We start from the raw sequence: 25853 nt of genomic DNA, 5'->3' as shown, positions 1-25853 counted from the left end.
ACTAGACAAAACTACTCTTAATGCACAAATCAAACCGTGAATAAGAAATAATTTCACCATAACTAATTTTCAAGTACACTATATTTTACAGTAATTTTATTTTTATACACTTTATCAAACAACTCCTCAATATTATTTAACGTTAATTACTTGTAATACCAATAGTCTAAGGGACAATCATTCGAAACATTAGTACATAGTTATAACCCAATTATCTTAATTCAAATAATTTTTGAATGCGTCTATTGTAACACCATTGATGTGACCGCCATGTTTTTCTTGTGATCTAGATATATATACGATGAATTAGTCCGCTGGTTTTTTCTTTTGAATGACTTGTCAAAAATATAACATCACACCGGCCACACACACAAAGGGTGCAGGCTATTTGTGACAAAGAATGTTCAAATTTTGTGCACCACTAGTCATTAGTGTATAACTTTTTTTACATTATCAGATAACATTATCCTTCTAGGACGGGTAATTAACTTTTTTCTGATTATTTTCTTTAAAAAAAAATGAAAACATTAAATTCTTTTTATTTTTTCCTAATCTCTCTCCCTTGAAACCCTTCGAATTCATAACTCCGCAAATATGATAATCCATTTTCTCTCCTTGACTTTTTTAAACCCATGTGTCGACGGTCTCTTCTCTATCTATAGATGGTTCATTGCGTATATATTTATCAGTAATTTTTTTCTGAAAGAATGATTTGTATTTAAATATTTTCGATTATTGAAAATAATGCCTATCGATACAAGAATTTCCTCATAGCAATCTCTGATGAGAGTGTTGATTGGGAATATTATTACCGTAAGCAGTAATTATTTTTCTTCCAAAAGTTAGATATTTAAGACAATAAAGAATTATTTCTTTTAAAATTTATAATGTTTGAAGTTCAAGAATTACTTTAGTAGTTAATTTATCATGACGCTGAGAGAAAATAATAATTACAGTTTAGTAAATGACATTCAATTGTGAAAAAAATTGGTGTTGAAGTCTTGAAGATTAGATTATAGACACCACATCATACAGTATCCCTGGCCGACGAAAACTACTACTCTTCCGTCTCATAAATGTGATGTTATTTAATTTAACATAAAGTTTTTTTTAAAAAAAAAAAAGATAATTGAAACTTTTGTTATAAAATAATTATTTAATAAAGGTGCAAAAAAGAAAAAAAATTAAATTAAATTACTTTTAATTAAAGTAAAATGATATTTTTTTTTTTGGATAAACTAAAAAAAAGGTACCACAAGAAATAAGAAAGATGGAATAGATCACTGCTACCTAATCCCTATTTCCACGACTATTTCATCCTCTTATCAAAATATATACAACGGGAGGTTGTTTGGTGGTCGGATGAGGTTTGTCTTATTCATGTATTAACGTATAATTTATAAGAAGTTTGATAGGTAGATAAAAATAATTTATTCATGTATAAGATTAATATGACGTTTGGTTGAGAATTTAGAAATTCCATAACTAATACATATATAAGTGATGAGAGGATCTATGTATTATTTTATGCAAGATAGAAGGTGGAATATCTAGTACATGTATAACTAATACATGAATAACTAAAACCTGCATAAAATAATACATACATTCACTCATTACTAATTTCTACATTGCTAAAATCTACATAACTCTAATCAACTAACAAACGACCCCATACTAGTTATGCGGATTACCTGCTAAACATATTGTATGTTATATAAAAGCGTATACATGAATAACTTGTTTCTATCCGGCTATCAAAAGACCCCCTGAATAAACTATTAACATATGGATAAGCATGTCTCATAGACAATACTACTTTTAATATACAAATCAAACCGTGCATAAAGATAATCTCACTGTAACTACCCAGTTTTAAATTAAGATACGATAGAGTTAATTTCTAAGTCAATTAATTACTTATATTTTGGTATAGGCCAAAGGTTGAGAGAAATAAATCTAGTATCTTTTCTTCTGTATAGAACATCTTTTAGCTCTTCTTATAACAGATTCAGCCATACAATTTGTTTTTGTATCTTAGAGGTAAGGTTTGACTCTCATCTTTTGCACTTTCAAAATACAATATATCTACTCTCAGATTTTCTCATCTGAGTAGTTTTATTGACGAAAAATAATCACATTTAATAATATTCTTACACACTCTATCGAACGAAGGTATAACCATTCGAAATTTGTTACATATTAATCCAATTCATCTGAGCCCGAATAACTTTTGAACGAACTAACGATCTATCAGTCAGGCCATTTTAACACCCTTGTTGTGACCACCACATTTTCTTTGTGTTCAAGAATATTAATAATGAATGGGTCCGCCTTTTGTTTTTTTCCCCTTTTGGCTGACTTTCGAAAAATTGACAACACCAGGCAAATTGTGCCGAAATGTGTTTCATCACTATCCTAGGAAAAAATTTGACAGCCATTACAGGCATGATAAACATAGAATTCAATGTTTACCCAAAAATAAAAAATAGAATTCAAATTCTTTTTTGCAAGTAGTATCAAATTATTGACCTTTAAATTCATTTGCAACTACGTCAAAAATGATTTTTAGTAACAGTGAGGTGTCCAATAATAATTTTGTAGTGCTAATGAATGTAACACGTCCATTTCATATAGATGAATAGTATCCAATTATCTCTCTATATATATATTGGAAACGAATAGTTTGAGCTCCAACATCTAAAACATATACTTTAAAACATTATAAAGGTAAGAACTAATATTAGTATGGACGCAATATTATTCAACAACACAGGAATGGTGACCTCAAGAAGAGCATCTCCAATTACTTTATTGAGTCGAGGTCAGCCATCACTAGTTGTACTATCAAAAGGGTGTCTCTCAACTGCTGGCAAAATAAAATTAGCTGACCCAAATCCCAATACTATCAGACGTTCAGGGAATTACAAACCTACTACATGGGATTTTCAATATATTCAGTCCATTGACAATAATTACGTGGTATATATTTTATTCTTTTTTTTTTTCGTATATATAGTACTTGTACATCCTATCGATTGTGACAGTATATTATATTAATGTGTTTTATTATTAAGATGATAATTAACTTTAGCGTTGCGTATAGGGAGATATGTATATGGAGCGGCTTGATGAAGTGAAGAAGGAAATGAAGAAGAATTTGATGATGACGGTTGAGGAATCAATACAAGAATTAGATGTTAAATTGGAGTTGATTGATAATTTAGAAAGGCTTGGAGTAAGTTACCACTTCAAGGATGAAATTATGCAAATATTGAAGAGCATACATAACCAAAATGTAGCCACAGGACATTCATTATACTCTACGGCCTTGAAGTTTAGGCTCTTCAGACAATATGATTTTCATATCTCTCAAGGTACGTACATGCATCTATAACAACATACCATCGTAATATCGACCAGGTTCACATATTTTAGTCCATTTTGTTCCAAAATTCCAATTTTATGTGACACGTGTAGTTCAAAATTTGATGGTCAATTTGATTAATTTTCGATACGATTTTGAACATAGATTCTTCAAGTTTACTTTTTATTAGATTTTGACGAATGTATTTTATTGTGTTTTAGATATATTGAACAATTTCATGGATGAGAATGACAATCTCAAGCAGAGTATTTGTAACGACACAAAAGGGTTGTTAAAATTATATGAAGCTTCGTTTCTCTCAACAGAAAATGAAACCTCTTTGAGAAATACGACAAAATCCACACTGACACATCTAATGAGATATGTTGATCAAAATCGTTGTGGAGAAGAGAATATAATGGTGGAATTAGTGGTCCATGCCTTGGAACTCCCAAGACATTGGATGATGCCAAGATTAGAGACAAGGTGGTATATTAGCATTTATGAGAGAATGCCAAATGCTAATCCTCTTTTGTTAGAGCTTGCTAAATTGGACTTCAACATTGTTCAAGCAACACACCAACAAGATTTAAGAATTTTATCAAGGTACGTGAATACATATATTTCTAGATACAAATTAATTTCATCTAAGTGCTGAAACATTAATTTTGATGTAAATTAGGTGGTGGAAGAATACAGGGCTTGCGGAAAAGCTTCCATTTTCAAGGGATATACTTGTTGAGAATATGTTTTGGGCAGTTGGTGCATTGTTTGAGCCTCAACATAGCTACTTTAGAAGATTGATAACAAAAGTCATTGTTTTTATTTCAATCATAGATGACATTTATGATGTTTATGGCACTCTTGATGAGTTGGAACTCTTCACTCTTGCTATTCAAAGGTCAGTACGTAACTCTATCGCAAAATAATTACTAGTAACTATATATTTTAAAATCGTAATAAATATAAATTCAGATGGGATACAAAAGCAATGGAGCAACTTCCAGATTATATGAAAGTATGTTATCTTGCACTCATCAATATTATCAATGAAGTGGCGTATGAGGTTCTTAAAAATCATGACATCAACGTTCTACCCTACCTTACAAAATCAGTAAGATTCATTCTACTTAATAAATAATTTATTTTCCCAAAATACCCCTGATTTTGTCCGAGGCGAATTCAATATTTAAATGGCTGTTGTTAATTAGTGGGCAGATTTATGCAAATCATACTTACAAGAAGCAAAATGGTACCACAATGGATACAAGCCAAATTTTGAAGAATACATGGATAATGCAAGGATCTCAATTGCAGTACCAATGGTATTAGTCCACTCATTGTTCCTTGTCACAAATCAAATTACCAAAGAGGCCTTGGATTCCTTAATCAATTATCCTGACATTATTCGGTGGTCTGCTACTATTTTTCGTTTCACCGATGATTTGGGGACATCTTCAGTATGCTTTTACAACTTTTATCTCATATAGATATCTAGCGAAATCTCTGTTTAATTTAATTTATTTACTTTTGTATCAATTCAGGATGAATTGAAAAGAGGTGACGTTTCCAAATCAATTCAGTGTTACATGAACGAAAAGGGTGCTTCGGAAGAAGAGGCAAGAGAACACATTACATTTTTGATAAAGGAGACATGGGAAGCAATGAACACAGCTCAAAGGAAAAATTCTCCATTTTCTGACACATTTATTGGAATTGTAAAGAATATTACAAGAACATCGCACTTCATGTATCTGCATAACGATGTTAAAAGTAGCATCTCCAAGATACTTTTTGAGCCTATCATTATTCCTAATGTTGCATTGGCTCTCAAGTAATTTTTTTATATATATATAGACTTCGTTTTATTACTTTGGTTTTGTATATATGTATTTCCATAAAGTCGAATTCAGAATTTGAACTTTTAAGAAGTTCCAATGATGAATTATATATAACTGAATATTCTATTTATATAATGTTAATGTGTTCTTTCTTATTAATTGAATTTTCGATTACATTATACATTTGGAACAAATTGTAATTTAAAGCAAGAGTTGTTCACACAGTATATTTGAACAGTGAAAAGCCGTATTTGGAGATTAGTAATTATGATTTTTAAGCCACATAAAGTAGAATGCGTACCAATATCAACTGCTTCCAATTTTGAACATACAATTAGTGGATTTATATATCAACTTGCCAGCTGTATTATATGTTATACAAAAAATTTATATATGAATAACTTGTTTCTTATTTAACTATAAAATACTCCGCTATTATACTATCAATACATAAGTATAATACACAAATCAAACAGTAAATTGAAAATAATCTCAACATAATTTATTCCAAAATTATTAATATATCATATTTAATAATATTCTTATATACTCTATCAAATAACCTCTCAATGTTAATTACATGTAATACGAGTAGTCTTAGGGATAACCATTCGATTTTTATTTTTTTTACATATTGATCCAACTCATCTTGATTCAAATAACTTTTGAGTGGACTAATAACCTATCAATCGGTCCATTTTAACACCCTTGTCGTGACGACCGCGGTTTTCTTGTGTTGTAGAATATTAACGATGAATGGGTCCGCTTTTATTACCTTTTGGCTGACTTGGTCGAAAAATTGACAACACACTGTGGTTCCAGGATAATAGTCACAAAATGTGATTCCTCACTGTCCTCGGAAAATTATTGACCTTTAAATTCATATCAAGTCATTTATAAGCATGGGACACAAATAGAAATCAAAAGATTTTGCAAGTGGTGTCCAATAATATTCATAGTACTGCTAATGAATATAACACGTTCAATTCATATACTTCCTTCCTGTGTTTAAAAAAAGTTTGACTTTTTTTTTTTTCATTCTATTTGAAAAAGAACGATTCTTTTTCTTTTTTGGCAAGACTGTAATTTCAGTTTTCCTCATGACATATTTAATTTTAAGGCTAGAAAAATAAAAGGTATTCTGATACATTTGACATAATTTTAATTTAAGACCATAAGATTGAAAACTCTTCTTTACTTTCATATATTCGTGTCAAGTCAAACTAAATTTTATTTTTTTTTAAGGAAAAAGGACCAAGAATATCTCTAACCTATTGGAAAAGGTTAAAAAAAAGGAAAAACTTCAGAATATGACAAACATTCATATATATTCAAGAAAAATAACTACGTTTTATTTTTTTCATGTTATATGGATATAATTAGACTATAAATAGCAAAGTTAATTATGTACAAATAAATAATTTTTTATATATATATTTAATATAATAAATAAATATTAAATAGGAAAGTAATTATTGATGCCTAATTAATTAATGGCTCTCCTGAAATGCAAAGGAAATGATGAGTTCATAGTGAACTCGGACAGATTTCACATGCAAGAAAGGAAGATAAGAATTAGTGCCCAGAAATAATAAGAGTAATAATATATCTTAAGACAATTTATCAATTCAACTCTCTTCGTCGAACTAAACAACGAAGAGTGTTAATGACCCAAATCCCACTAATAAACAAAGTAATGGACATTCAAGCTACTACTTCATACAAGTGCATTAAAAAGAGATAAAAAATAAAAAATAAAAAATGCTAATAGTATAAACAAATTGACTAATTAACAATACTATGCGAGGAGCAATACAGAGGATTAGCATTATAACCAAAAAAGCATTCCAACAACTTCCAGGTTCTAAGAAATGAATGAATAATGGAATGCCATTCAAAACGAAAACAATATGGAAACACAAGAAGATGGAAGCATGCTGGAAAATTATACACATGATATGATATGATATGATATAACGAAATTGATCAGACCCGAAATCAAGCGAATAGACCAATAAATGCAAACTTGGATATGACATACTTGATACTGTCAAAGATAGGATAAAATATACACTAGCTTGATCATGAATTAAGTTAAAACCAACTCATTACTATTATCAAAACAGACCCTTTAGAACCTCGAAATCGAAAAGATATAAAGTAAACAAGGTTTATTTTTTTTCACCTATTAATTTTGCAACAGAATCACACCATCAAAGAGGAAGGACGACATGGTTTATTCACAAATTTGCAGATTGAATCAACACTAAAGAAAAACCATAATAAATGATCTGAATGAACCAAATGAGGCATTGAACATACTGAACATTAAGGATGAAAACAAATAGACAGGAAGCTGCTTCAAGAACCTAAAAAATACTAGAGTGACGAAATCGAAGGATAGAAATAACGAACTAGCTAAATCCAGAAAACAACAAGAAAATGTCACATAAACCCACCGAGTTAGCTAGTTCCTAAGACTCTCATATCTTTTCGAGGACAAATATCAACAGTAACAACCTAAATGAGAACATATAATACTTGAAGGCTGTGTAAACAACAGAAAGCAAATTCAACATCCAAAAAATAAAATGAAGAGAAATCACAGGATAGACTCAAATAGTGAAACAAGGAATCAACAGAACTAGGACTAAAACGGCAAACCTTAAGCTCAATATTGAAACTAGATCATGAAGTCGCATAAGGACACGTATAACATATAAAGATACCAAGAACTCAATGACAAATAACGGCAACACAGACCTTCGATACGCTGGAATCGCCATTTCGAAATTTAAAAGACGAGAACATAGTATAAAGGAGGAGGTGTTACCTTCTTCCGGGTAGCGACTGAAACGAAACGAACCAGCGACCACGGTCTTCCTACCACAGAACTCAAATACGAACAGCAGTAAGAAACCAGAGCAAAACCTCGAATCTCAAACAAAACTTGAAGGAGTCGATGGCAAAATGGAATGGAGACGTGGTACTCCGATTGAAACTCAAATGTTCTCTGCCTTAACATTTTCTTATATATTTTAGCTAATTTTTTGCATAAGCTGCTCTCAGTATTTTGCTCTAGAAAAATTTCCAACAAAAAATCTCTCTCCAATTCCGAAAAGAAAAAGAATATATAGAAGGAGATTAGGGTTCACCATTGGGGGAAAAGGTGAAAAACGGATAAGAACAAGGGCCCATTTCGAATTTCGAACTAAAATAACTTTTCACCATTTCGGGGATACACATTTTCTTGCGATTTCAACCCATTCCGGAAAATGAAAGGGGGAATAAACGGCTAGGATCAACTCTCATGTCATTCTTGTGCTACGTGGCTCAATCTTGCAGCCGCAAGGACGACCCTCAGACTGCTATCGCCGGATTCCCTGTACAAGAAGAGTACTAGACTGAGGCGTAGGGTGTACGATTCGTGCAACTAACGCCGTTTGGTACCGTTGCTGCTGTTTGTTCTCGCGTGGGGAGAGGGTGAGGCGCATACAGGGGTCGTGGAGTCGTTCACGCGATGGGTCGCTGCGTATTTTGTTGTTGCGCGGTTGCGCCGTGAACTCACGCTATAGGAATCGTGAGTTGCTGCTGTTCCGTTTATTTTTGTGAATGTTGAAGTTGGGATTTGACTTCTGGGTTCTTTGAGACTAGAAGAATGGGCCGGGTCGGGTCTGCAGAGGTAGGAATTGGACTGGGTTATAAAAGGGAAATGGCTGAAGTTATGGGTTAAAGGTGTTGGGCCACTGATTGAGATAGTGGGAGGCCCAAAACATTCTGAAAAATGAATTAAAGATGGGGTAAACAATTGGCTAATCTTGCAATTAAATAATAGCCCAAATGAATTTCAATTATAGCCAAATCGAATTAACAAATTAATCGAATGAATTTAGTTGGTAATTTGGCTAAAAACTAGATATGGAGAATTAATAAAAATTAATTAATGAGCTTCTTAATCTTAATGAAATGAAATAATCAACTTGATTATAAAAATAAAATTTTACCACAAACTAATTAACTCGAAATGATATACTATTAAATAATTAAATAAATTAACCAAATATTTAATTAAACAAAACCTTTTGAGACGATTTTCAAAGTACTAATTACATGCAAAATCATATGAAATAGGTTTATTATTTAGGATTTATAAAAATCGACTAAAATCATTTGCAGGAAAAAAAAATATGTTAGCTTGTGCTGTCAAAACTCAAAAGGGATAAGTAGTTTCATTTGATTCACAATATTAGTACATCGGTTATGTGTTAAATAAATTTTCACAGTATCCATTGTCTTCAAATTTTTGGGTACGCCTGCACTACACCTTATACATAGTTTCTTTTTTTTTTATAGGAATGTGAAATCTTATTTGCACACGCAATATGATTTCGAGTTGTTAAAATAGACAGTTCGAATGGAGCTAGATGTCCCGTGCTTTGTATTAGGAAGCAACCCTGACATGCGCATATGATCGTTGTTGCATATTTGTCACCCATTCTAACAGGTCATATCAAATTGCGTGGTGAACGAGACTCTCATAAGAAAGCTTTGAAAATTTCTACTACTGCTACATATGCAAGAGAGCAAACAACTGAACAAAGGAACCACATTGGAAAAATGGATTAAGAATAATGAGACCGAAACTAACCAAACCATAAGTGCTAACGGGATAGCTAATGATAGAAAACTGACGTCATCAACCTTGCCAATCCAAAATCCATTAATCTAGCACCAAAGTCTGTGAAATCATCTCGACCACGAACCAACTCTGAAAGGCAAGAATAAGCCATTGTAAGAACTGTTACGCAGAGAATGAAAATTTGGGTATGCAAAGGGGGTTGACTATGAAACTATATATACTACAAAAGTGCATAAAAATAAATTAACAATGTAATGATTCAGAGATTAATACAAATTTTAAGCCATTACAGTTACAAATCAGGAATGGATTAATAATGGTAGAAGGTGAAATGAAATGAAAAACGTACCTTAAACTTCTGAAATTGGGAGGGAGAAGGTCATATATAAAGTCAGAGGAAAACTTTAGCGAAATAAGAAAGGGAAAATTGTATATAATAGCAAACTATTAATTCAAATTAAATGCTATAAATATAGTTTGATTTAATTGTACCTCATAGCAAACTGTTGCTATTTCACCTCTCTCCTGGTGAATCTCGCTCGCCACTCTCGTTCTCTCCCTCGCCTCTCTCGTTTTTTATACAAACGCAAGTGTATAAAGTGCGTTTGTGTTTGTATAAAGCGAGAGAAAATTGTATATATACATATATTTTCGTTCCCCTCTCTCCCCTCTCCCAGATCTCGCTCGCCACTCTCCCAGATCTCGCTCTCTCACTCGCCTCTCTCACTTTATACAAAAAACGCAAATTGTATAAAATGCGTTTGTGTTTGTATAAAGCGAGAGAAAATTGTATATATACATATATTTTCGTTCCCCTCTCTCCCCTCTCCCAGATCTCGCTCGCCACTCTCCCAGATCTCGCTCTCTCACTTTATACAAAAACCGCAAATTGTATAAAATGCGTTTGTGTTTGTATAAAGCGAGAGAAAATTGTATATATACATATATTTTCGTTCCCCTCTCTCCCCTCTCCTAGATCTCGCTCGCCACTCTCCCAGATCTCGCTCTCTCACTTTATACAAAAACGCAAATGTATAAAATGCGTGAAAATTGTATATATACATATATTTTCGTTCTCCTCTCTCCCCTCTCCCAGATCTCACTCGCCACTCTCCCAGATCTCGCTTGCTCACTCGTCTCTCTCACTTTATACAATTGATCTTTTTGTATATGTATACCAAAGCAGATTATATAACTGTTTTCTTTTGTATATGTATAGCGAAATATACATATTTATGTTTGCTATGAAGCACAATTATGCAAAGTTTGCTATAACATACAAATATGAATTTTGTGTTTGCTATATGTAAAAGTTGTTCAATAAGAAAATCAAAATAACGCCTCATAAACTAACCTATTCAATTAGGTCTTTAAGGTCATGTTAGTGGGCTGGGCTTTAGGAAAACGTTTTAGGCTTTAATAGCAGCTGGTCAATTATTTAGTGTGTTCCTTTTAACTCATTTATTATGTACTTATTTTAAAGGCAAAAAAATCAGAAATAATTCAAAAAAATAGATAATTGTGGAGGGTGCCACATCACCTGTTTTATATTCAGCTTTATATATATATATATATATAATATATAGAGGTTAATTTCATGGGGTCCTGCCTCTAGGCTATCGGTTTCTCTTTTTCATTAAGGGGGTTCAAAATATATATATTCACATAAATACAAAAAATTACCTTATATATATAATGTAATTTTTTGTCGAGAACCCCTAGAATCCATGTGGGTCCGCTCTTGTTCACGCAAAATTATTGTTCATCAATATTACTAATACTATTCAAAATAGTGGTGACCTATCACCTCATAAAGCGCTTTTCTTGAATTATTTTTACAATAGATTTTTAGTATAACGAATAAATAAAAGTGACGAGAGAGTATTTAATTTGTTGAAATGTGCTTGACGTTTTCCTTTTCATACGAGACTTTTCACCAACTTTTGTTTGATTGGCCTTGAAAATTCCTAGTGTTAAATAAACCTTATCTTTATTCATATGATATTAATAATAGGGAGTAGGTATACTTTGATTCTATTTAAACGGCAACATCTTGGGGCTCCTAAAACACACTTTCCAAAAACATTGAAGCAGAGTCAATAAAATGGTTTCAATATTGAATAACATAGGGATGATGGTCACCTTCAACAGACCATCATTTACTTGTTTTTTCTCACTCCGTCACTCTACATCTGCTTCTGCCATGAACATTATTACTCCTATTTCCACCACAAGGCGTTCAGGGAATTACGAGCCTACCGTATGGGATTTTCAATTTATTCACTCCCTGCACAATCCTTATGCGGTAAACGTACCTACATTTTCTATATATTATTTTAACCTCACGCGTTATTCATTTAATTTGTAAATGTGTTGCGTAGGGAGACAAGTATATGAAGCGTTTTAACAAACTAAAGAAGGAAGTAAATAAGAATTTGATGATGATGGTTGAAGGATCACAAGAGTTAGAGAAGTTGGAGTTGATTGATAATTTAGAGAGGCTTGGAGTGAGCTACCACTTTAAAGATGAAATTATGCAAATTTTGAGGAGCATTAATTACCAAAATATAACCCCAGGAGATTCATTATATACCACAACTTTGAAATTTAGACTATTGAGACAACATGGTTTTCATATCTCCCAAGGTACAATACTATTTTAATAATTTGACTGTTATTTCTTGTTTTGCCCTAGGCAATCTGTTTTATTGATTAAATCTATTTTGAACCTTATAGGAATTAAAACTATTGAAAGAGAAGACACTTTTATTTACTTACTTATATTTTCAAGAAAAACGTCAAAAGATATTTTCTATAGCTACAATATTGTGAGAAATAGAATCTAAATCAACTCTTATATTATTTTTTTTCTTGTTGTTTCTAGATATATTGAACAATTTCAAGGACGAGAATGGAAATCTGAAGCAGAGTATTTGTAAAGACACTAAAGGTTTGTTAGAATTATATGAAGCATCATTTCTCTCTACAGAAACTGAAATCACTCTGAAAAATGCCACAAGATTCACAGTGGCACATCTAAAGAATTATGTTGACAATCATTCATGTGGAAATCAAGACGATAATATAATAGTGGAATTAGTGGTCCATGCTTTGGAACTTCCAAGACATTGGATGATGCCAAGATTAGAGACAGAGTGGTATATTAAAATTTATGGGAGAATACCAAATGCTAATCCTCTTCTGCTCGAGCTTGCTAAATTGGACTTCAACATAGTTCAAGCAGCACACCAACAAGATTTGAAAATTCTGTCAAGGTGAGGTATCATTCAATTATATCTTTTAGATGATCTGATAGTAATATAATTTCAGAGTTAAATTCCATGTTAGAACATGTACAAAATGTAATGTAAAGGTGGTGGAAGAGCACAAGTTTGGCAGAGAAGTTGTCATTTTCAAGAGATAGACTGGTGGAAGACTTTTTCTGGTCAGTGGGATTAGTATTTGAGCCTCAACACAGCTTCTGTCGAAGAATGGTGGCGAAAAACGTTGCTTTTATAGTCGTCATAGATGACATTTATGATGTTTATGGCACTCTTGATGAGTTGGAAATCTTCACTCATGCTGTTCAAAGGTCAGTTTTTAACTTTTGATGAACATCATAATACCTAACTTAATCGTCGTCCTTGTCAGCTTGTTTATGATTTCGAATTTTGATTTCTTGTAATACAAATTCAGATGGGATGTAAAAGCAATGGAGCAACTTCCGGACTATATGAAAATATGTTACCTTTCACTCTTCAACACTACCAATGAAATGGCCTATCATATTCTCAAACAACAAGGGATCAATGTCCTGCCCTACCTCACAAAACAAGTAAGTAAAATTACAATCTTCACTTAATTTTCTTCTTTTACTTTCAATCTTTGAGGCAGAACCAATATTTAAATTTCATTGGATTCAGAATTTAATTTTTCTATTTTATGCAACACAAAATTGGATTCAGTTGAACCTATATTGGCCTCTGCCCTCTCTCCTCCCCTGCCCCAAACCACAAATTAAAGCTCTAATTAATCCATTTATATATTTGAAACAAGTTACTATTAATTAGTGGGCAGATTTATGCAAAGCATACTTACAAGAAGCAAGATGGTACCACAATGGATATAAGCCAACACTAGAAGAGTACATGAATAATGCATGGATTTCAATTGCAACTCCTTTGGTATTACTCCATGCATTCATCTTTCTCATCAATCCAACTACCAAAGAGGCATTGGAATCCTTAAACAAATATCCAGATATAATTCGTCGATGTGCTATAATTAATCGTTTCGTTGATGATTTGGCGACATCATCGGTACGTTTTCATATATACCTTAATTCCTCTCATATTAAACTTGTGAGTGCTCCTCATTTTTTAATTATTCTTGTTGTTAATTTAGGATGAATTGAAAAGAGGTGATGTTCCCAAGTCGATACAATGTTGCATGAATGACAAGGGTATTTCGGAAGAAGAGGCAAGAAAACACATCAATTTATTGATAAAGGAGATGTGGGAAGTGATGAACAAAGACCAAATTAGTAAAGAAATGCTATTTTCTGAAGAATTCATTAGGATTGTCTTAAATTTTTCAAGAACATCACACTGCATGTACCAGCATGGAGATGGGCATGGAATTCAAAATTCTCACATTAAAAATTATATTTCCAAATTACTCTTTGAGCCTCTCATTATGTAATCAATTTCATAGTGTCTTAACTATTCAATACCTAAAAAAGCATAAAGCTCTGTTTTTCATGGGCAATCTTTGTGACTTCCATCAGATACACAAAAGTATGGTAAAAAAAATTTTGCAATAAGTTGGTCCTTATTTTAGTACTCCCTCTAATCCATAATTATTACTCCATGCATCTCATATTAATTAATCACTTTCTTTTTTACACATATGTTAAGAAATCATAAATAAAAAGATAGTTTTATCAATTCATCTCTTGAGAACTTCTTTGAAACTTTATAAACAAGTGTAAACACTTTCAAAAAGAATTAATTAAAGGGTACTATGAGAAAAAATTAATTAATACTTTCTTGATTTAGTAAGGTGATCAACTTATATGATACAATTATTTTTAGTGTAGTGGCCGACTAATATGGGATAGAGGAAGTAAATATTTTTGTCTTTTTTTCATCGTTCAAAATAAGTTAATTGTTCAATGTTCAAGAATAGTTATCAGAAATTTCTTCCATTTTTGTTCTTCATTTACATTTTCTAGGTGATAAGTTCAAGAAAAATAATTTTTCATATTTCCTCCATTTTGAAATAAGTGAATTGTGAGGCAATACGCACCTATTAAGAAAAAAGGTTTAAGAAATAAATTTAGCATCACTTTCCATTTTTGCCTTTTTAGTTATTCACAAACTATTCTTGAAAATACAAATGGTTCAAATTAAAATCATAAATATGAATAAAACTCTCTTGAAATTATCACCTAAAAATGTAAATTAAAGATAAAAATGGAAGAAATTTCCAATAAATCTCTTGAGCTTTGAACAATTAAGTTATTTTGAACTACTGTAAAAAAAAACCTAACAGTTCACTTATTTTAAAATGGAAAGTATTTATATTTTTTACTTTAATTATTTCTATTTCCGAAACTATTGGACTTTCTCGAATATTATTGTAGCCATTTAATTTAATTTGGCAAGTGGTCGACCCTGTTTTAACTTATCCTAATTCAGTCCAAACCCACCTATTTAGTATTCATTTTATCTCTTTCCCAATTGAACAAGTTGGTACTCAGCTTTCTTTGGTCTTAGGTTCAGTCCTTATTTTAGTAAAATACGTAATCCCGCCGTTTCTATTTATTTATTAAATATAAATTTTTTATTTGTTATTTTTGCCAAATTAAGAAAAAATAATTTTCTTTTTTCTATTATACCTTCAATTCATTAATAGTAAGTTAATATCTTTAAAAATATGGTGAGTAAATATATTTTGGAACCCATCAATTGATAGGATTGAAATGATAAATTTATTCAATCAATTATTATTTTCTTAATAACTGTGTTAAGTCAAAATTTGACAAATAAAAAACAGAGAAAGTATTAAACTTTTGCTTGTATTATAGCCATTTAATTTGGCAAGTGGCGGACCCTATTCTGACTTATTCAAATTCAACCTAACTCATTCGACATTCCTTTAATATACTCCCTTTGTCCCTAATTATTTGTCCATTTTTGATTTGGCACACATATTAAGAAAATAATTAATGACATAGGAATTTATCATTTTACCCCTATTAATTATGAAGTGGATGAAAAGTTCTACATTTTTCAAAGAAATTAGTCATTTAATTGAGGGTATAATAGGTAAAAAAAATTGTCCTTTAATTTCTCGATTTGTCAAAATGGACAAGTAATTAGGGACAACTATAAAAGGAAAAGTGGACAAGTAATTAGGTACAGAGGGAGTATTTCCTAAAAATTGATTAAGTTGGTCCTTAGATTTTCTTTGATAATAGGTTGGTTCTTATTTTAATAATACGAATAAGTGTTATAATTTTTTTTGCTGGGACTCGCCTTGGTGCTCATTTTGGGGTGAGGCTCTAGTAAAACGCTTCGAAACTCAAGTGTAAGGCTTAGTTTTGTAATATTTATGTCTTAAGTGTCCATTTATGCTCAACGTCCAACGCGTGAGATTCACCTAACAGAATATAGAGGATTGATCCTATTCACTGCTAATTGTACAGTTTCCTCAACCTATTCTAATTTCACTATTCTATTAGTCAAGGTTTTTGAAAGAAAGTCTACCGAACGTGGGAAAACAGGAGGTTGCGGATTTCTGACCTCCGAGCCAGAACTATCTGGGGGAGAAACCCATCCCCCACCAATGCAGCCTCGACCCTCTTTTCCAAGAGGCACGTAGCCGTAGGCGGAAACTCTTCTTTTTATCTTATTCTTTGGTCGGTCTAGCTTGTTGTTACATGAGTCTTGGCTTCAGCAGATGCATTCTATTACTATGTTGATGATCTTGTTTACTAATCGAGTCCGCACTCGCCCGAGAACACGTACGTCCTCCTGTAATTGTCTTGTCTTTGTTATGAGCGATCCACCTCTAGCCCTTCAATGATGGATTTGTCTTCAAAAAAAAACCAACCTCGGTAGAAAACGAACGGCGGCGTGAAGTTGATGAGCAGGGAAGATGTCATTTTTCTAGTTGACCGATCTTACACAGGTGATGTGTTAAATTCTTTAATCAACATTGTTGACCCTCATCATTCTTGAATAAATGAATGATACTTGATAGTTTCTTAATCTATAGAACTAAGAAGATTGAGAGTAGCTTAAATAACAAGTTGTAGCATCACATCTTTATTACTCCCTCTGTTCCTAATTACTTGTCCATTTTTTCTTTTTTAGTTGTCCCTAATTACTTGTCCATTTTGACAAATCAAGAATGGACAATTATGTTTTACATATTATACGCTCAATTAATTACTTTGAAATAGGAAGAATTTCTTGAAAATCTTAAGTTTTTAATTCATCCACTTCATAATTAATAGGGGTAAAATGGTAAACTCACTATGTCAATTATTATTTTCTTAATAGGTGTGTCAATTCAAAAGTAGACAAGTAATTAGGGACATAGGGAGTATTTGGTAACACTGTGAGAGTGATTATATATTACGTAACATTTCTTAAAAAAACACGTAGCGAATTTTACTTTTTCACTTATCATTGGTCTTTATGTTTATGTCATATATGTTCTCAAAATTATCATATTTTATCTAGCTATTTGAAAGTAATTTTATTTTTATTCTTGATGGTGTGATGTTTTTATTATAATACTAGTAAGTTTTATGGATTGGGGGAGGGAGGTAAATTGTATAGTATGATAATAATATATTTTTAGAAATAGATATTAAATTATTATTTATACTTGTATACTCGTGTTATATGTTTTGTTTTTTATAATTTTCTTTAATTATGTTTGTAACTATTTCAAATTATTAATAAAAATTAAAAGTTTAAATATTCATAGGGCTTACGCCCCACATCTCGATTTATGCTAAGTAAAACGTTCGGCCTCGTAAAACACAGGCACAAACTAAACATTCTAGTGTGATGTAGACGTTTTAATTTGGCGAGTTACCCAATTTTGCATGTGCTCTTTTTCCTTTTCAGTAGTTACGGGTCTTGTTTAGATCAAAATTCAAAATAAGGGTTTAATGCCTAAGGTTCTTAATTTGATTGCTAAATAAAATTGAGGAACGTCTCTATAAATATCTTTCAAAACATTGAACAACAGAATCAAAACAAATAATAATAATAATAATAATAATGGAGGCAACAGTATTCAACAACGCAGGGATGTTATTAATGGCCACCTCAAGAAAACGACCATCTCCAATTCGAGGTCATGATCAGCCATCAGTACTAGTTGTACTATCAAAAGCCTCTCTCTCTACTGCTGCCCATATGAAATTACCTCAACATATTATCCGACGTTTAGGGAATTACAAACCTACTACCTGGGATTTTCAATATATTCAATCCCTTAACAATAATTACGCGGTATATTTATTTTATTTTTATGTAGCACACATACATTCTTTTATAACTGCATAATATATATATCAAATGTGTTGTGTATCATTCAGATAATTTTATCAACTTTAATAGGGGGGTAAGTATATGGAGCGGCTTGATGAATTGAAGAAGGAAATGAAGAAGAATTTAATTTGATGATGATGGTTGAGGGATCAATACAAGAATTAGATGCTAAGTTGGACTTGATTGATAATTTACAAAGGCTTGGAGTGAGTTACCACTTTAACGATGAAATCATGCAAATATTGAACAGTGTACATGACCAAATTAGTAGTACAGATAATTCATTATACTCTATAGCCTTGAAGTTTAGGCTCTTCAGACAATATGGTTTTCATATCACTCAAGGTACACATATGAGTACGAGGGTTAAACTGTCTAATATTTTTCATGTGACTAACATTTTTTTTTGTGTGTGTTGTTAGATATATTCAACGATTTCAAGGACATGGAGAATGTCAAGCAAAGTATTTATCATGACACAAAAGGATTGTTAGAATTATATGAAGCATCTTTTCTCTTTACAAAAAATGAAGCCTCTTTGAGAAATATGACAAAATCCACACTGACATATCTAAAGAGCTATGTTGATAATAATTGTAATGCAGAAGAGAATATAATGGTGGAATTAGTGGTCCATGCCTTGGAACTTCCAAGACATTGGATGATGCCAAGATCAGAGACAGAGTGGTATATTAGCATTTACTAGAGAATGTCAAATGCTAATCCTCTTTTGTTAGAGCTTGCTAAATTGGACTTCAACATTGTTCAAGCAACACACCAACAAGATTTGAAAATTCTATCAACGTGAGATATCCTTCAATTTCTGTATCTTTTAAGTGATTTGACAGTATCAAAATTTCAGCGTATAAAAGGTTAAGTTCCTCGTTATATTTATTGTTATGGATGGCTTAAGAGTTAAAACATGTAAAATATAATTTATCAATACATCATATCTATTTATTTTCATGTACTCATTCATGTAAAGGTGGTGGAAGAGCACACGTTTGGCAGAGAAGTATTCATTTTCAAGGGATAGACTAGTTGATGCCTTTTTCTGGTCAGTGGGTTTAGTATTTGAGCCTCAACACAGCTTCTGTCGAAGAATGTTGGCGAAAAATATTTCTTTAATAGTAGTCATAGATGACATTTATGATGTTTATGGCACTTTTGATGAGTTAGAAATCTTCACTCAGGCCGTTGAAAGGTCAGTTATTAACTTATAATGTTAATAGTTTTTAGTACTAATTCCTTGTCAGCATGTTTTTGCTATGTGGAATTTTGATTTCTTGTAATATAAATTCAGATGGGATATAAAAGCAATGGAGCAGCTTCCAGACTACATGAAAATATGTTACCTTTCACTCTTCAACACTACCAATGAAATGGCCTTTCATATTCTCAAACAAGGGATTAATGTCCTTCCATACCTCACAAAACAAGTAAAATTACAATCTTTGTCAATTCCCTTCTTTTATCTTTGAGACAGAATCAGTATTTAAATTTGGTCGATTCAACCTTTAAAAGGTTCTTATCATTTAAATTGTTTTACTTTTGAAATTGTGAATCCAGAATTTAATTATATAATTTATGAAACACTATTATATATATTTGAAACAAGTTACTATAAATTAGTGGGCAGATTTATGCAAAGCTTACTTACAAGAAGCAAGATGGTACCACAATGGATATAAGCCAAGACTAGAAGAGTACATGAATAATGCATGGATTTCAATTGCAATTCCTTTGGTATTACTCCATGCATTCATCTTTCTCACCAATCCAATAACCTTAGAGGCATTGGAATCCTTAAACAAATATCCAGACATAATTCGTCGATGTGCTACAATTACTCGTTTCGTTGATGATTTGGGGACATCATCGGTATGTTCTAATACCTTTTTCTCAGATAAAATTCATATGACTTTTTTATTTAATATAACTTAATTTAGATGCGTTTTTTTTTTTAAAAAAATGTGTTGTTGTTAATTTAGGATGAATTGAAAAGGGGTGATGTTCCCAACTTCGAATTGGGAGGGCGATCCTCCCGGTGAACTGACCGTTCCCCAAACCGACACAGGTAAACAAGTAGAGTATACTAGGGTGCTTGAGAGAACCATGTCAAAGGAACTCGGCAAAATGACCCCGTAACTTCGGGAGAAGGGGTGCTCTCCTATCTTTTGATTAGGAAAGCGGCACATACCAGGGGGTAGCGACTGTTTATTAAAAACACAGGACTCTGCTAAGTGGTAACACGATGTATAGAGTCTGACACCTACCCGGTGCTGGAAGGTCGGAAGGAGAAGTGTTATAAGCTTTGAATGGAAGCCCCGGTAAACGGCGGCAGTAACTCTAACTGTCCTAAGGTAGCAAGGAAAAGTCGATACAATGTTACATGAATGAGAAGGGTACTTCGGAAGAAGAGGCAAGAAAACACATCAATTTATTGATAAAGGAGATGTGGGAAGTGATGAACAAAGATCGAATTAGGAATGAAGTGCTATTTTCGGAAGAATTCATTAGGATTGTGTTAAATTTTTCAAGAACAACACACTGCATGTACCAGCATGGAGATGGGCATGGAGTTCAAAATTCTCACATTAAAAATTGGATTTCCAAATTACTCTTTGAGCCACTTATTATGTAATAATTAATATACATATCCGCGCGTTGTGCAGATATTATAAGATATAATAATTTTTAAAATTTAAAAGTAACTAAATACAAATTATTATTGAGTAACAAAAGTACATGTATAATCATATATAGTGTTTTAATTATACATATACAAATAATGCTAATAAAATTTTACCCTAATTTACGTGTAATGGGAGTATATGCTTCAAAGACACTAGACAGTATTCTACAACTTCTCCTTTTTCTAGTATAATGAAGATTAATAGCATATGTGGCGTGTGTTGAATTGATATTTTTGCTAATTAATTAAATTTTATGTTCATAGATCAATCTAAAACCCAGTATTAAAAATATTAACTCTACTTTTAGCTAAAAATCTAAATATAATTTAGAAAGCATGTTGCAACATTTTTAGCACACTCTTCTCTTGTTCTATCCTGCGAAGTAAGATGATTTTCATTTAATTAGATATAATATCATAAAATAAAGATGTACAAAATAATCAATTTCAATGATCAATTAAAAAAAGATACTATGATTAAATTAATATATACCACATAAAAATAAATTATTACAGAGCAAAATAAAATTTGAGAGATGAACAAAACTGATGATCTTCTATTCCTTTGATTTACTATTAGTCTTCCTTTTATTTTATGGATTTTTAGATTTGTTTAGCCTTTCTAAATATCTTGTAAATTTTATTCATTAGTAAATACGTTTAACTTAACAATGACAAATAATTTTAGGATTTAACATTAAAAAATTTAAACTAATTGTATATAAATAATTAGATAAAGTTTATAAGTTATTCGCACCACCAAGTATAACATGAAAATAAATATGACAAATCATTTCAAATCAATTCTAATTCAAAATTTCGAAAGCAATAATATCAATTATTATCTTAGATTTAAATACATGAAGAGATGAAGAGAGATTTTATATGTGGAATGAAAATCTTAAAATGATTTAAAAAAAAAAAAAAAAGTTTATGAAAAGATGAAATAATACTTTGCATCATCATCCATTTTTGAAAATCTTCTCAATATGTTAGGGTTCTAAAGAAATAAGAACTACACCACAAATTTAAATTTTGTTGTTTAACTGTTCCTTTATAAATATTTTTTTTCTTCTTTTTTCGTTAATTGTTTTATTTTTATTTATTTTGTATCATGAAATTCTTTAATTTATTTTCTAATCAAATAGTGATGCTTTTTGTTTTTTATAATATTACTTTTTTCTAAAAAAGTTCTGCGTCCAAAAAAAAATTAGATTTTAATAGTTTAAAAGAATCCAATTTGTAAAATAGTAAAAAATAATTCTTTTTAAAAAACCTTTAAAGCAAGGATTTACTATTTTTATTTTTCCAATATTACTTTTTTTTTAAATGTCAGTATCCAAAAAAAATATTTATAAACGATTTTTTTATCTGTAATATTTTAATAATTTATTTTTTAAAAAAAGTTGTTGTCTCTGGTCCTATGACTACAATTTGTTTAAAAAATAAAATAAAGATAAATAAAAGAGGATCCAAACATGAAACAAACAAATAAAATTAAAAACAAACACAATATTTATTATGAAAATATCAAACAATTAATTGGCAAGTAAAATTATTATGAAAATCATATGAAAAAGTAAAATTCAAACAATTAACTGGCAAGTTTATCATGCACAGTTGTATTCTACATAAGATTGACCATTGTTGTATAATATTTCATTCCCATTATTATAACAATATACTATTTTGAATTAGTTTCATCTTTAGACCTTGCTTTAAATTTAAAATAGACCCCACATATTCTTGATTTACTTCTTGATAACATGACTCAACCAAATATAAAAAAAGTAATTAGAAGCACTCACTTATACACCTCAGTTTGAATGGAAACATGTCCTGTGACAAACAATCTTTTTTTTGTTCATGTCAAATTGACCTTCAATATGAATCTTGAATTTTAGATAGAAAAAAATATCTAAACGTCAAAGTAAACTTGAAAGAAAGAGGCAATGCCGTATAATTAATTGGAACAATATGGGAGGAAAAACTATAAAGATGCATTTACAATTAAACACTCTGCCTCTGCTAGTCACCTCTATTAAACCAGTAGAATTACCTTGGTTACATTCATTTTGCGTTTTGAGGAGTTCCAAGAAGCCTTCTTAATAACATCTGCCTCTGCTAGTCACCTCTATTTCATGTCGAAAGTTGCACGAACATTGATGTAGTTAATTGACTAAAAAGAAAAAAAAATTCATAGGATATGAGTTCATGACAAAGTTGAAAAGTTGTAGTTGCCTTGAATTTAAAAGATCATACAATAACGAGGGAAGTTGTAACCATCTCCAAAACTGCAAGTATCAATTGAAATTTTAAATGTTGATCTTTTAATTTTTTTTTTCCATAAAACCATTTAAATATAAATATTTTGTATTTTAACTCAAATAAAAATGCAGATAACTTTCTATGATATAATTTATTAGGATAAAAATATTGCGTGGATAAAAGAATAAGTTTTTTTATCACAAACATGTACTTTCTTTGACGCTATTGAAGGCATAATAAGACTATCTACATACAACATTTTTGAAATATTTTATGTTGTCAATTATCATGATTTATAGTATTTTTACGATAGATTCACTTCAAGAATCAGTGGAATTTTTTATATTTTTTTCAAAACATATTTTCTGTTATCAATTATCATGATTTATAGTATTTTTATGCATTTTTTTAAATATAAACAACCAAAAAAAAAAAAGACAAATAAATTAAAATGGACCCAATATATGTTATTTTTGTTGTCTCAATTTATGTCACACAAATAAAATTTGGAGAGTCATCCAAATTTTAATTTTTAAAAAGAATGTTTTAAGTTATTAATTATTGTGATTTCTAATATTTTTATGTAACTTTCAAATAACCTACATTACTGGTCACTTTGTCCTAATCTATGTGATATGAATAAAATTACAAAATTAACCCTTTTAAAATGTCTTTCAGATATATTAAGTTGTTAATTATTATTATTTATAATACTTTTTTGTTAATTTTAAAATGATATGTGTTATCTTTTCTGTCCCAATTAGGGGTGTGCACTATTCGGATTAAACCGAATAACCAAACCAAATCAAACCGAATTTTTATTTGGATTGGTTTTTTGGTTTTTCGGATTGGTTTTGGATTAATAAATTACTTTGTTTGGTTTTTTGGTTTGGTTTTGGATTTTAAAAATAAAAACCGAAAAACCGTAAAAAACCGAATTATATATATATATATATATATATAATGTTTAGGCTTAGAATTAAGTTGGAGTTAACCACTTTTGTCCCTTTTTGGTTATTGCCTTTCATGATGATTACGTTTATATTTTATGTTTGAATTACATCTATAATAGGTATACTTATAAGTATTGTGTTTTAAGTTTTACTTATGATTTATATTAGAAAGTATATTTAAGGGATTAAATATTATTACTTTGGTTATATATGTTATTAATTATTGACATAATCGAATAACCAAACCGAAAAAAACCGAACCGGATAGAGGAAAACCAAAGCAAACAAAATTTATTTTGGATTGGATTGGGTTACATTTTTACAAAACCAAAAACTGAAAATCCAAACCGAATAGTGTAAAACAAAACCGAAAAACCGAATGCACACCCCTAGTCCCAATATATGTGAGCCTGATAGAATTCTGAGAGTGAACTTATTTTATTATATAGCTTTTAAATATTTTAAATTGATAATTATTGTAATTTTTAATGTTTTTTAAGTCATTTGTAAATGATATATGTTGCTTCCTTTGTCCCATTTTATATAGTATAAATAAAATTCCCAAAACCAACTCAATTTTGAATATATTTTTTTAAATATTTTAAATTATTAATTATTGCAATTTATAATATTAAAAAAAATAAAAATGTACAAAACTTGTATCAGCCAAAAAAATGACCACGATAATTTGAAGCCTACAGAAAGCAATATGGTTGTACGTAATTTTTAAATTCTTAATATATATTACTCCCCTTGATTCAATGTATGTAACATAGATAAAATTTCAAGAGTCAATTAAATGTTGTTAATTGTTAAGAATTATAATACATTTTACGTAGTTTTCAATAATTTCACATTAAACAATAGATATTACTATTTTTGTCTCATTTTATGTGGCATTGATAGATTAATTTTAAGAAACAGTCAATTTATTTTTTTGAGTTTTTTTAATAAATATTTTAAGTTGTCAATTATCACGATTTATTGTATTTTATACATAGTTTTTAACGATAGATTAATTTCAAGAATCAATCGAATTTTTTATATGTATTTATTTTTGAAATATTTATGTTGTCAATTATCATGATTTATAGTATTTTTACGATAGATTAACTTCAAGAATCAGTGGAATTTTTTGTATCTTTTTCAAAACATATTTTATGTTGTCAATTATCATGATTTATAATTTTTACCTAATTTTTAAATATAAAAAAAAATATTAAGACAAATAAATTAAAATGGACGCAATATATGTTATTTTTGTTGTCTCAATTTATGTGACACAAATGAAATTTGAAGAGTCATCCAAATTTGCCTTTTTTTTAAATAAATGTTTTAAGTTATTAATTATTGTGATTTATAATATTTTTATGTAACTTACAAATAACCTACATTACTGGTCACTTTGTCCTAATTTATGTGATATGGATAAAATTACAAAATTAACCCTTTTAAAATGTCTTTAAGATATTTTAAGTTGTTAATTATTATTATTTATAATACTTTTTTGGTAATTT

General features: G+C 30.3%; 2 protein-coding genes and 1 pseudogene across 2 annotated transcripts; all 3 read left to right on the top strand.

Annotated features, from left to right (window-relative positions):
- The first annotated feature begins 2744 nt into the window (after positions 1-2744).
- Positions 2745-5212, top strand: LOC125877569 ((R)-linalool synthase TPS5, chloroplastic-like). Its single transcript, XM_049558828.1, has 7 exons — positions 2745-2982; positions 3107-3377; positions 3589-3973; positions 4050-4268; positions 4343-4481; positions 4579-4827; positions 4912-5212. The coding sequence occupies exons 1-7, from the start codon at positions 2749-2751 to the stop codon at positions 5203-5205; spliced, it is 1791 nt and encodes a 596-aa protein (XP_049414785.1). The 5' UTR covers positions 2745-2748; the 3' UTR covers positions 5206-5212.
- Positions 5213-11936: 6724 nt separating this feature from the next.
- Positions 11937-14590, top strand: LOC125849348 ((R)-linalool synthase TPS5, chloroplastic-like). The gene is made up of 7 exons (XM_049529421.1): positions 11937-12152; positions 12229-12493; positions 12732-13122; positions 13221-13439; positions 13544-13682; positions 13918-14166; positions 14252-14590. Exons 1-7 carry the CDS (start codon positions 11952-11954, stop codon positions 14546-14548), a joined length of 1761 nt encoding a protein of 586 aa, XP_049385378.1. The 5' UTR covers positions 11937-11951; the 3' UTR covers positions 14549-14590.
- A 3557-nt stretch (positions 14591-18147) lies between these two features.
- On the top strand, positions 18148-21064 carry LOC125853279 ((R)-linalool synthase TPS5, chloroplastic-like; annotated as a pseudogene).
- The last annotated feature ends 4789 nt before the right edge of the window (positions 21065-25853 follow it).

The sequence above is a fragment of the Solanum stenotomum genome, chromosome 1 (genome assembly GCF_019186545.1).
Source record: "Solanum stenotomum isolate F172 chromosome 1, ASM1918654v1, whole genome shotgun sequence".
In the NCBI taxonomy this organism is placed as follows: Eukaryota; Viridiplantae; Streptophyta; class Magnoliopsida; order Solanales; family Solanaceae; genus Solanum; species Solanum stenotomum.
The sequence above is the reverse complement of the archived record's forward strand: the minus strand, read 5'-3'. Positions and strand labels throughout refer to the sequence as shown.